At 50.9% G+C, this 12810-nt stretch overlaps 1 protein-coding gene across 1 annotated transcript in view; it reads left to right on the top strand.

Moving 5' to 3' along the window:
• The first annotated feature begins 2120 nt into the window (after positions 1–2120).
• Positions 2121–12810, top strand: part of KCNK18 (potassium two pore domain channel subfamily K member 18) — a 13079-nt gene continuing 2389 nt past the window's right edge. The window contains exons 1-2 of the mRNA XM_023224406.1: positions 2121–2343; positions 5777–5905. Coding sequence (XP_023080174.1) covers positions 2121–2343; positions 5777–5905 — 352 coding nt within the window. The remainder of the gene's footprint in view (positions 2344–5776; positions 5906–12810) is intronic.

Raw genomic sequence — 12810 nt, 5'->3', positions numbered from 1 at the left:
TTTTTTTTTTTTGAGACAGTCGCACTCTGTGGTTCATGCTGGAGTGCAGTGGTGTGATCTCAGCTCATTTCAATCTCTGCCTCCCAGATTCAAGCAATTCTTGTGCTTCAGCCTCCCAACATAACTGGAATTACAGGTGTGCACCACCACACCTGATTTTTGCATTTTTAGTAGAGATGGGGTTTCGCCATGTTGGCCAGGCTGGTCTTGAACTCCTGGCCTCAAGCAATCGCGCCCCTCGGCCTCCCAAAGTGCTGGGATTACAGGTGCGAGCCACTGTGCCCGGCCCCCATCTTAGCTTTTTGAGCAGGCTTTCTCAGACCACTTCTGGTGCCAACTACTGTTGGATCCTCTGGGAAGCAGACACCAAGATAGAGTCACGATTGCAAAAGCTTTATTGGGAAGACTGGTAAAATGAAAACGAAGGAAGTAGATGGAACAGGGAAAGTCTCTGGATCATAACGCAGACTAACAAGGTCTCTGTAGACCAACGGGCCACTCTGGAACAAAGACTGCAGGTTGGAGGAGTCCTGTATTGGGCAGAAATGAATAGGCCCTTGGGTCCCCACCTTATTTAGTCAGTAGGCGGCACAGGCTTCTCCAAGAAGAGGGCTTGAAACCAGTAGCAAACCCTTAGAGAATGAAAGGGGTTGTCATGAACCATGTTCTTCAAAGCTGCACAGCGAGTCCTTTCTGGAAGAGGGATCTAAACCTGCCTGCACCTCCACAGCTGCCATCTGGGCACCTTTTACCCCCACTGGTTGTCAAATGATCCTTTATTGAAGTATTTTCCTTTGTGCTTAACAAGCTGGGCATTCCGCTGTATCATTGTTGATGTCATGAGGGTGGTGACCATCAACATTGCAGCCCACAGACGTGCAGTCCCCAGGATCTCTTTAATTGTTCCAGAGAGTTGCCTAACTAAATATCGGAGCTGCATTGGTCAGGCAATGTTGATATTCTCATGAAATGATATTTTCGTTGTGCTTAATGTTTTTCTGTTTCTTTCTGTCTCGTGGAGGTTCCTTGAGGGCTTTGATGATCAGGGCGGAGGCAGAAGGTACTACCTCAACCTGTGCCTGTCTGTTCTGAATGGTCAGTTTCACTGTAATCCTCAGATCCTTCAAGTCACTGGTTGCCCTAACAATGTCATTACCAATGTGTTTTGGAGACAGACACAGGGGGTTGATCTTAGGGGCCAGCACAGACATGGCACCAACATCATTCCCAGTGCACCTCAGACTTTAGTCTCGTTGGGGTCAAACTTAGGGTGCGGGGTGGAGGTAGCTGGTGTTGGATGAACCTGGATTCAGGACGACCAAAAAAAAGTTGCACACTGGCCTACTCTGAACTGAAAATTGAAAGCTGGGCACCTTTTCTCATGGCTGACAAAGGTATAGCTGAGGAAGTCCAAATGCACAAGCACAGGCCTCACCCCTGCTTGCATCACATCTGCTAATGCCCAGCTGGCTGGAGCAACTGAGATGACCTACTCTAAAGCCAAGTTCAAGGAAGTACACTCTGCCCACCGTGAGGCCACGGCAAGAGGGGGTATGCAGCAGGGGAGTGAAGAATTGGGACCAGTAATTAGATCCACACAGGATAAAGGTCCTTTGGAAACTACTGAGCTCTGGCCGCATTAGTTACTCTCGTTACTATTACTGTTATTAGTTACTACTATTATCACCTGTCCAGGAGACCAGGTACCCTAAGCCAAGTGGTGTCACAGGCAGTTCTCAGGAAAGAATCACTTGACTAAATGCCAAAGATCAGGTTTGGGATCTGCAATTCAAAACTGCAGTTCAGGGAGAGAAAAGATTAAACGTAGCACGAAACAACAACCACACTATCCTCCCAAAGCCCTTCCAGGCAGCTCCCGGGCCGGCCCAGCAGATCAATAGCAATCTGGGGTGCTAGGGAGGGCGCCATCTGAGTAGTTCGGATGAACTGAACATGATGAGTTGCCGGCTGCTTCCTGAGTCCTTGGGGAAGCACACGCACCATCCACTTAGCGCTGGAGCCTGGCTGTTCTCCGGGCACTCCTACCCCATCTTCCTGGCGGAGCTTAGATGCTCCTGCCTCTTCCACTAGCTCCTCTTGCCCTGCATGCTCCAGGGAGGATGGAGGCCTCTGGGCACCCCCAGGCCAGGAGATGCTGCCCAGAGGCCCTGGGAAAGCTCTTTCCTGGCCTCTGCTTCCTCTGCTTTCTGGTGACCTACGCCCTGGTGGGTGCTGTGCTCTTCTCTGCCATTGAGGATGGCCAGGTCCTGGTGGCAGCAGATGATGGAGAATTTGAGAAGTTCTTGGAGGAGCTCTGCAGCATCTTGAACTGCAGTGAAACAGGTAGGTGCCTCACCGGGACAGGGTGGGCCTTTTCTCCGTGGTGGCAGCAGTCCCCCGAGAGCAGAGGGCTGCCTTCTAGGAGGCTGGGTCTGGGAGCTGCCTGCCTGGATCCTCCTCATGCCTGCGCACTTTAGGCGAGCAACTGCTTTCTGAACCTGTTTTCTTCTTTGAAAAGTGGGGAGACTAACCACCTTTTGGGGTTGCTGTGAAGAATGCAGGAAAGGCCCTGAGCACCCAGGAGGTGCTCGGGAAAGAACAGCTCCCCTTCCTGTGTCTCAGCTCCCAGCCCCATCCAGACCAGCAGCCTCAGGGGAGGGTGGATTACTGGGAATTGGGTGGGGTGGGGTGCGTGGGTGAGCAAATCTGGGCCGGGGGTTGGGGGGCTAAGTTGCTTCTCAGGACTATGTCTGCCTGACCCAGGATTCAGTTTGCAGGGATGAGAAGTTAGGGAACAACCCAAATTGGGTTTGAATCCCAGCAGGAGCACCAGCCCCCCATACCCTCACTTCCTGTTTTAAAGTCCTTTTCTGCTGTCTGGCTCAGGTGAGTGGGGAGGTGCTGTGAGAAGACCTGGGGGAGGGGCGGGGGTCCTGGCTCTTGTCCCGGCTGTTCTCCCAGCTTGCTCTGCAATCTGTGGAGGCAAAGCTTTGTTCTCTTTGGGTCTCAGTCTGCGGGAGAGAAGGGGACCCCAATCTCAGGCCTGGCGGTCACAGTGACCCTGTGAGAAGCAGAAGAGACAAGGAACGTTCCGGCTCTTGGAAGACAGAAGGCACTTTATAGTGTCCTTATTGCATTTTCTTTGTATTTAGTCACTTGTTTCTATTCTGTGTTCCACAAAGGAAGCTTTTATTGTATTCAACAGAGCAAGATAAAACAAGGGAGAGTAGATAAGTGAAAGACCAATGAAACCAGACTCTAAAAGTCAGCAGAAGAACAGGGTGCAGGGAGGTCCTCCCCTCCCACTCTGGTGTGGGGGCTCCTTCAACATCCCAACCTTGCTCTGGGAACAGGTGCGGCTCCCAGCGACAAGAGGCTGGTCCAGGGAGGCAGACTACCCCGTCTGTGGAGGGTCCCACTCCCTGCATTCTTGCCAGACGGGAGCCAGCCTGCTCAGTGAACCTGGGAAACTGCTGTCAAAGGGACACTGTACCATCGCAGGGTCTAGACTACCAGCAAGTTCAAGGCTCTCCAAGCCAGCAACACATCCGAATTACCCAGGGAGACTGCCTAGAGTACACATTCCCAGGCTCTTCTCCAAACCCACTTAATTAGGATCTCCAGGGCTGGGCTGGGAGTCTTCAAGTTTCTAGGACAAGCAGGGTGGCTCACACCCATAATCCTAGCATTTTGGGAGGCCAAGGTGGGAGAGTCAGGCCTGCGCAACAAGGTGAGACCCTGTCTCTACAAAAGGTTTAAAAATTTAGCCAGATGAAGTGGCATGCACTTGTAGTGCCAGCTACTTGGGAGGCTGAGGCAGGAGGATCGCTTGAGCCTGTGAGTTTGAGGCTACAGTGAGCTGTGATTGTGCCATTGCACTCCAGCCTGGATGACAGAGCCAGTCATGTCTCAAAAATAAATAAGTAAAAGTTTATCGGGTGATTCCAATGCACAGCAGGGTATGGGAATGCAGAGCTGGTCCCACTCCATTTGGTTCCGATTTTCACTGGAGATTAAAATGTTCCATAAGGGTTAGTTGCATGTAGACCCTGTGGCAAACACTTCACACGTTCTCTCACCTAATCCTCACAAGAAGCCTTTGTTAGATAGAAGTTGTTCCTCTTTTACAGATTAGGAAATTGAGGCCTTGGGAAGTTAAGCAATTTGTCCAAGTTCACAAACTAGAAAAATGGACCCAGGGACTTAACCCCATGTATTTGGATTCCAGAGCCTGAACCTTTCACCACCATCTCAGGCTGTCTCTCTGATAGGGAAACTGAGGCTTGGAAAGCAGCCTCTTGTCCACAGTTACAGAACTTGTCAAGGTCAGAGCTGGGTCTGGAATTGAGGTGCGTAGACTCCCAGGCTGGTGCCAGTTAAAAGGAGTAGTGACTTCCTGCTGCACGCCAGGCTCAGTGCCATTCTTCTCAGGCTGAACCAGAGTCTAGCAGGTGGCCTCTGGGGTCCCAAAGCCCACTGACTGCCCAGGCCGATTGAGCCGTTCAGGAACCTCTCTGGGAAACCAGGATTCCCAACCCTGCTGTTAGCCCTGGAACCCATGTTTAGGAAGTCAAGTTTTCCCAGCCCTGGAGGAGGCACCCACAGGTAGCTGGTGCCCAAAGATCACAGTCTGATGGTATGATGATCAAACTCCATCCAGTTTTTTTTTATTTTTATTTTTCTAGACACAGACTTGCTCTGTCACCCAGGCTGGAGTGCAGTGGCACTATCTTGGCTCACTGCAACCTCCACTCCCCAGGTTCAAGCGATTCTCCTGCCTCAGCCTCCCGAGTAGCTGGGACCACAGGCGTGTGCCACCAAGCCTGGCTAATTTTTGCATTTTTAATCGAGACAGGGTCTCACCATGTTGAAAGGCTGCACTTGAACTCCTGACCTCAAATGATCCGCCCACCTTAGCCCGCCAAGGTGTTGGAATTACAGGCGTGAGCCATCATGCCTGGCAAACTCCATCAAGTGTAATAACCTCCAGGAGTGGGGATGCTTTGCATCTGTGAAACAGCTTGCTTTTCCTAAAAGCCTTTTGCTTTTTAGTACTTGAGAACCCTGTGTGAGAGGCAGAGCAGAAGTTATCTTCCTTTGAAAGATGAAAGAGGCAGGGCACAGTGGCTCACACCTGTAATCCCAGCCCTTTGGGAGTCTGAAACAAGTGGATCACGAGGTCAAGAGATTGAGACCATTCTGGCCAACATGGTGAAATTCCGTCCCAACTAAAAATACAAAAATTAGCTGGGCAGGGGTGTGGTGCTGTGCCCCTGTAGTCCCAGCTATTTGGGAGGCTGAGGCAGGAGAATTGCTTGAACCAGGGAGGCAGTGGTTGCAGCGAGCCAAGATCACACCACTGCACTCCAGCCTGGCAATAGAGCAAGACTCTTGTCTCAAAAAAAAAAAAAAAAAAAAAAAAAAAAAAAAAAAAAAAAAAAAAAACAATGAAAGAAATGGAGGTTCAGAAAATTAAAAGGCAAAGACTACACAGCAATGCCAGGGCTAAGCTCTGGTGGGACCCCCCATGGGCCTCTCTGTTAGGTGCTTTTCTCACAGGGCTAAGTGGCCTCCTTATCTCCATGGGGACCAAAGGCAGAACCCAGGCTGCAGAAATATTTTAAAGGACTTCAATCACCAGGCTTTGGTGTTGACACTGACCACAAGGCGAGGGGGCTGCTGGTCCTTGGGGAAGACTATCCCCCTTTCACCGGGGCGGGGCTTGTCTTTACCAGCAGAACCTTTCCCTCAAACTCTTGGTCGTGTCTTTCTCCAGTGGTGGAAGATAGGAAACAGGATCTCCAGGGGCATCTGCAGAAGGTGAAGCCTCAGTGGTTTAACAGGACCACAAACTGGTCCTTCCTGAGCTCGCTCTTTTTCTGCTGCACAGTGTTCAGCACCGTGGGTAAGTGCAAAGCCACAGTCCCCCTCACGGTGGCCCTGTGAAGGGTGGGCTTCTGGGTGGCAAAGGACACTGGAATTGGGGTGTGGAGATGGCCCTCCTCTCCCTCTCTTCCCCCCTTCCTCAAATCTATGCTGCGCACCTACAAATAGCAGCTGCGCTGGCCGACACTTTTGCACTGAAGATGCACCAGGCCCTGTTATAAGACATTTATGCTGATTAGCTCATCTAATCCTCACCATGAGGTGGGTGCTGTTATTGTTCCCATACTCCAGCAGGTCCATCAATTTCAAAAAGTCACACAGTTCATGTGTGTTTGAACCCAGCCACTTGGGTCTGGACCCAGCACCCTGCTGTCTCTCTGTATGCATAACTTTCTATGCACCTGGCACATAGAAACTGGGAGGGAGATGCTTCCCCACCCTTATGGGCAAAATGTTGGTTTAGTGGCCCCTTTGAGGACATGACCATTGTGGCTGGAGGGCAGAGAATGGTCAAGAGAGTGGTGGAGGATGCAGCAGCAGAGCTAGGCCTCCTGGGCTGGTGGGGGGTGTGATGCTGCTGGGCCACCAGTTAACTAAGGTCCCTCTGGTGATTAAGGGCTCACTCTGAGCTGGCTGGCCCAGCCCCAGCTTCCCTTCTGGTGGGGCAGCAGTGGGGCCAGGTTGCATGAGCCAAACCAGGCCTGACAGGAGCCTCCCCTGCCTGGGCAGGGGTCATAGGAGGTGATGGAGCTGCCTCAGCCACAGGGCCAGAGCCCTTGGGTCAGAGTCCTCACCAGGAGCGCGGCCCATCACTCAGCCCCTGCCCCTCTCGGCTGGCAAAAGGGACTGCGGGCCCTCTCCTCCTTCAAGAGAACAAGTGCTCATCCCTAGGAGGGCCTGGCCCACAGGGGTTGCAGAGGATGGATGGGGCCCCTCATGCTGAAGGTCAGGGTGGAGCACAGTGGCCAGCCTGGGTCAAAGCTGTGCAATCTCCAGCAAGGGACATCGCCCCTCTGAACCTTTTACTGGGACCCGTAAGCACTTCTAGACCTGCCTCTCAGGGTTGGCTGATGGCTATGCATGTAAGTGGCAGCCAGGATGCCTTCAGCAGTGACGAACAGAAAACCCAACTCAGCTGGCTTAAACCGCAAGGAGAATGTCGCCTTCCAAGTCAGAAGTCCAGTGTGAGGACAGCTCTAGGCTGATATGCAGCTCATGCCCAGTGCCCATTTGCAGTTATGGCACTGGGCATCAGGTTTTCTCCATCTTTCTGCCCACTGAGCCACATGAGGCCACCAAGGTCCACATCCCATCTGAGCATCACTGTGTCTTACACAAAAAGGGCTGCTGTCTCTCTGCATGGTTCATCAGCAGTGACGATGTCTTCTCGGGAGTCTCCCACTGGGCCTCCCAGCCACCTCTAAGCTGGTCCCAGGCAGGGGGATTAGAGCACCAGGATGACTAAGACTAATCGGATCTGCTCCTAAATCAACTGGGGGAGCAATGGGTCTGCAGGGAAGAAAGGAGGGAATGGCTGCTGGGTGGGCATCCGGTGTCTGCTGCACCCAGCTTCAGAAATAGACAGCCCCCATGTGGTTTCTCCTTTTCGCCTGAATGCTTTTTTTTGTTTTGTTTTGTTTTTGAGGTGGAGTCTTGCTCTGTCACCCAGGCTGGAGTGCAGTGGCACAATCTCGGCTCACTGCAACCTCCACTTCCCTGGTTCAAGTGATTCTCGTGTCTCAGCCCCCAAGTAGCTGGGATTACAGGTGTGCACCACCACACTCAGCTAATTTTAGTATTTTTACTAGAGATGGGGTTTTACCATGTTGGTCAGGCTGGTCTCGAACTCCTGACCTCAGGTGATCTGCCGACCTCGGCCTCCCAAAATGCTGAGGTGCTCCTGTACAAAGGGGCTAGAAGCTATTAAGTTTACTTTGTCTTTTTGTTTTCCTTAAGCCTTTTTTTTTTTTTTTTTTTTTTGAGACAGAGTCTTGCTCTGTCACCCAGGCTGGAGTGCAATGGTGCCATCTCTGCTCACTACCACCTCAGGCTCCCAGGTTCAAGCAATTCTCCTGCCTCAGTCTCCCAAGTAGCTGGGATTACAGGCACCTGCCATCATGCTTGGAATTTTTTTTTTTTTTTTGAGACGGAGTTTTGCTCTTGTTGCCCAGACTGGAGTGCGATGGCGCGATCTCAGCTCACTGCAATCTCTACCTCCCGAGTTCAAGCAATTTTCCTGTCTCAGTCTCCCGAGTAGCTGACTATGCCATGCACGGCTAATTTTTGTATTTTTAGTAGAGATGGGGTTTCATCATATCCATCAGGGTGGTCTTGAACTCCTGACATCAGATAATCCGTCCACCTCGGCCTTCCAAAGTGCTGGGATTACAGGCATGAGCCACCGCACCAGACCATGCCTGGCTAATTTTTGCATTTTTGTAGAAACAGGGTTTCACCATGTTGGCCAGGCTGGTCTTAAACTCCTGACCTCAGGTGATCCACCTGCCTCGGCCTCCCAAAGCACTGGGATTATAGGCATGATCCACCGTGCCCAGCCTCCTCAAGAATTTAGATTGGTCCAGGCGCCCTGGCTTATGCCTGTAATCCCAGCACTTTGGGAGGATGAGGTGACAGTTGGAGACCAGTCTGGGAAATACAAGGAGACCTCGTCTCTACAAAAAGTTAAAAAATCAGTTGGGAGTGGTGATGTGCACCTGTAGTCCCTGCTACTCAGGAGGCTGAGGTGGGAACATCACTTGAGCCCTGGAGGTTGAGGCTGCAGTGAGCCATGATCATGCCACTGTACTCCAGCCTGGGAGGCAAGAGTTGGCCTGGATGGCAGAGTCTGTCTCTGGCAGAGTCTGTCTCAAACAAGCAAACAAACCCGAAAAAACCTTAGATGCATCTGAGGCAGGATTTCTCAGCCTCAGCACTATCAGCCTCTTGCACGGGATAATTCTCTGTGGAGGAGGCTCCTGTGCAATGTAGGATGTTGAGCACCATCTCTGGCCTCCACTCACCAGATGCAATAGCACTTTCCCCACTGTCCCCACCCATTATGGCAGCCACAAGTCTCCAGGCATTGCCGAATTTCCCTTGGGGGGCAAAATTGCCCCCTGTTGAGAACTGATCTATTGCAATCGTTGTCAAAATGTGGTCCCTGAGTAACATCGACATCACTGGGAAACTTGTTAGAAATGCAAATTAATTTCCAGGAGCCATTCTAGACCTACTGAGCCAGACACCATGGCTGTGGGGCCCAGCAATCTGTAGTTTAGAAAGTTCTCCATGTGATTCTGATGTGTGCTAATGTTTGAGAAGCGTGCCCTGGCTGCACGTCAGAGTCACCGGCAGAGCTTTTGCAAGCTCCCATGTGCGGACCCTGCCCTAGACCAAACAGTTAGAATCCCTAGGGACCAGGCCCAGGCATCAGTATTTTCCAGGGCCCTCCAGGTGATTCTAGTGGGAGTCTAGGCTGTGAGTCACTGATCTAATGGAAGTACATTAGCTTGGCTTAAATTCCAAGAAGGTCATGCTACTGCCCATTGTACGAGTCAATTAGGACATCATGCCGCCCAGAAATGACAACTGGAAGAGGATGTTGGGGAATGTTCTGCACTGTCCATAATCAATAATGGTGTTTGAAAGTCCCTCTGGTAATACTGCTTCCTGCCCTGCATCTCTGGGTCGTCTGAAATGCACCTGGCCTTAATGCTAAGAACAGGATACCTGACAGGTGTGAGGTCAGTCAATCCCCAGTCATTCCCAACTGGGTCAGCCCTCTTGGATTAGAAAGGAAAGTGCATGGGCTATTAAGTACTTACAGGCTAAGTACAGTGAACTGATTGTATCAAAATATATGAATGCATTCTAAGAAATAATGAGTTCCATTATGCATTTCGGCATTCAGTAATTAGGATAGTTAATACATTCCATTTGTAGGGGTTGTGTGCTCTCTGAGACCTGCTTCCTTGAAACATTTTCAGGAATGTGACATATTGCAAATTTTGGATTGCAAAAGTATCTCACCCAGAGGCAGCCAAAAAGGCTTTGTTTATAATCCTGTAAACCCACCTTCACCAAGGACAGCAGTGGATTCACAGTGCCTGCTCTGTGCTCAAATCCCAGCTCCTTTCAGACACTCCAATCCAAACCATCCTCCTGTCTTGAGATTTCTGCCAAAATTGTCTAGCCAGTCTCTACAGGTCTCTCCTCTCAGCCCCTGCCTTAGCCAAAGCCCCCTTCATCTCTCACCTGGGCAGGAACCATAGCCTCCCCACTTATCTTCCTGTGTCCATCTGAAGCCCTCCAATTTACTGTCTGTGATGCAGTCAGGATAATCTTTTCAAGACGCAAACCAAGTCAGGAGTGGTGGCTCACTCCTGTAAGCCCAGCACTTTGCAGGGCTGAGGTGGGCAGATCACTTGAAGACAGGAGTTCGAGACCAGCCTGGCCAACATGGTGAAACCTCATCTCTACTAAAAATCCAAAAATTAGCCAGGCATGGTGGTGTGCCTGTAGTCCCAGCTACTCAGGAGGTTGAGGCAGAATTGCTTGAACCCAGGAGGTGGAGGTTGCAGTAAGCCAAGGTCACGCCTCTTTACTCCAGCCTGGGCAAAACAGCAAGATCCCATCTTAAAAAAAAAAAGATGCAAACCTGATTTTGTTTCCTGTGGCTGCTGTAATAAATTTCCACAAACTTGGTGGCTTGAAGCAATAGAAATTTATTCTGTCAAGATCTGGAGGCCAGCAGTTTGAAATCAGCTTTACTGATTTCAAAAATCAAGGTATTGGCAGAGCCATGCACCCTCTGAGGCTCTAGGGGAGGACCCTTCCTTGGCAGCTTCTGGTGGCTGCCAGCATCCCCTGGCTTGTGGCCACATCACTCTGGTCTCTGCCTCTGAGGTCATATTACCTCCTCTTCTCTGTGTGTAAAATATCTTGCTCAGGCTCTTCCTTATCAGGACACTTGTAATGATACCTAGGGCCACACAATCTAGGATAACTTCCTCATCTCGAGATCCTTAATTATGTCTACAAAGATCCACTTTCCAAATACAGCAGCACTGACAGATTCCAGGAATTAAGACTTGGTTATATTTGGGGGCTGTCATTTTTCAGCCTTCCACACTGATCAAGGCGCTCCCCCATCTGCCATGGAAGCCCTTAGATGCTGCCTACCTCCCGGCCTCACCTTGCTCCCCTCCCCTACCTCCCTGTACACTGGCCACACTGGCCTTCTCTTGGTTCCTTAAACCTGGGTGACAGCTATACTCAGAGTGACATCTTGGTGAAAAATTAGAAAACCATATCCCTCGCTAGGCAGACACAGCCCAGGGCCGCGAGCCCTGAGCTCCGAGCTTGGTAAGTGCACAGAGGCTAGGTTTCAGTTCCCAGTCACCCCCTTGGTATATGCGCAGTACACAAGTTGCCCCACTGCCGCTGTATGGATAGCCCTTTGTTGAACCTGCCATAGCGTCTTTCCACAGGCTGCTTCCTCTCTCTTCACCTGGGTAGTTCCTGGCCCCCTGCCAACATCAGCTCAAAAATCCCCTCACAGGAAAAATCTTTCCTGGGCCCAAATCCAGGATGGGTGCCTTGCAGTTGTTTTTTGTTTTCTTTTGAGACAGGGTCTTGCCCTGTCGCCCCAGATGGAGTGCAGTAGCATGATCTCAGCTCACTGCAACCTCTGCCTCCTGGGTTCAAGTGATTCTCGTGCCTCAGCCTCCCAAGTAGCTGGGATTACAGGCATGCACCATCACACCTGGCCAATTTTTGTATTTTTAGTAGAGGCAGGGTTTCACCATGTTGGCCAGGCTGGTCTTGAACTCCTGACCTCAAATGAACAGGAGCCTTGGCCCCCAAAGTTCTGGGATTACAGGCATGAGCCATCGCGCCCGGCCCAGGATAGGTGCCTTTGTTCTAATCATTCATGGTCTGATTTTTCACTTCCTGTTATTGATCTCCATTTGTAATTCCATACTCATGAGTGTGGTTTTTAAAATTAATGTCTGCCTCTCTGACCAAACCAGAGGCTCAGAGGGGTCATATCCCATATCCATTTTGCTCAGCACTATGCCCCCAGTGCATGCAGTAAGCACTCAATAAATAATGAACGAATGAATGAAAGCAAATACAGAGTTGACTGACACTGCCATCGAATGGTACCGAGTGGAACCAGCCAGAGTAGCATGGAGTGCTGCGGGATGGATGAGAACTGATGAGACTGTTTCAGGGCCACAGCTCCCTCCTGTACACTTGGGACTCTGGTGAGGGTGGGCAACCTGAATGCCCACCTGCTCTTGGAGGGCAGAGCCCGAGGCCAAAGTGTGCCACAGGGAGCTGCACTTCTGGAGGAAGCTGGGGCTTAGCCAGCTGAGGAGTTGCCTTCAGATTAATTTACATAATTGGGCTGGGTTTTTCTGTATTAATCATCCTTTATGACATCAAAATTAAACCCAGGCATTAAATATAAAAGCTTTGTCCTCTGCTTGTTGAAGTCACTGATGCTTGCCTGCTCCAGCAGATCTAGCCACTTGTGCTGTGGGGTTTGAGGTCTGTCTGCTTCTGCCCCTCCATCCCTGTCAAGGGGAGGGGCTCCTGACAGGGATGGAGACCTCAGCCCATCCCTTCCTTTGTTTTGCTGCCGGGTTCTCTGATTGAATGGTCCTGACCCTGGATGCTCCTGAGGGTGACAGCACTGGTTGGGGACCTGAGAGTCCTGTGGATTTGCCAACTCCACTGTGTATCACGTGTATGCTCACGGGCAAGCTACTTCGTTTCTCTGTGCTTCAGTTTCCCCACCTGTGAATGGTGATAACAATACCTCCCTAGGAAGGCTGACTGACACCCAGCCCACAGGAAGTGCTCACTAGGCAGCTAAGGTCTGGAGGGTGAAGACACCAGTTATCAGTTGCGCACTGT

The sequence above is a fragment of the Piliocolobus tephrosceles genome, chromosome 9 (assembly GCF_002776525.5).
Source record: "Piliocolobus tephrosceles isolate RC106 chromosome 9, ASM277652v3, whole genome shotgun sequence".
Classification (NCBI taxonomy): Eukaryota; Metazoa; Chordata; class Mammalia; order Primates; family Cercopithecidae; genus Piliocolobus; species Piliocolobus tephrosceles.
Note: the sequence above shows the minus strand (reverse complement) of the source record. Positions and strands in the feature narration are given on the sequence as shown.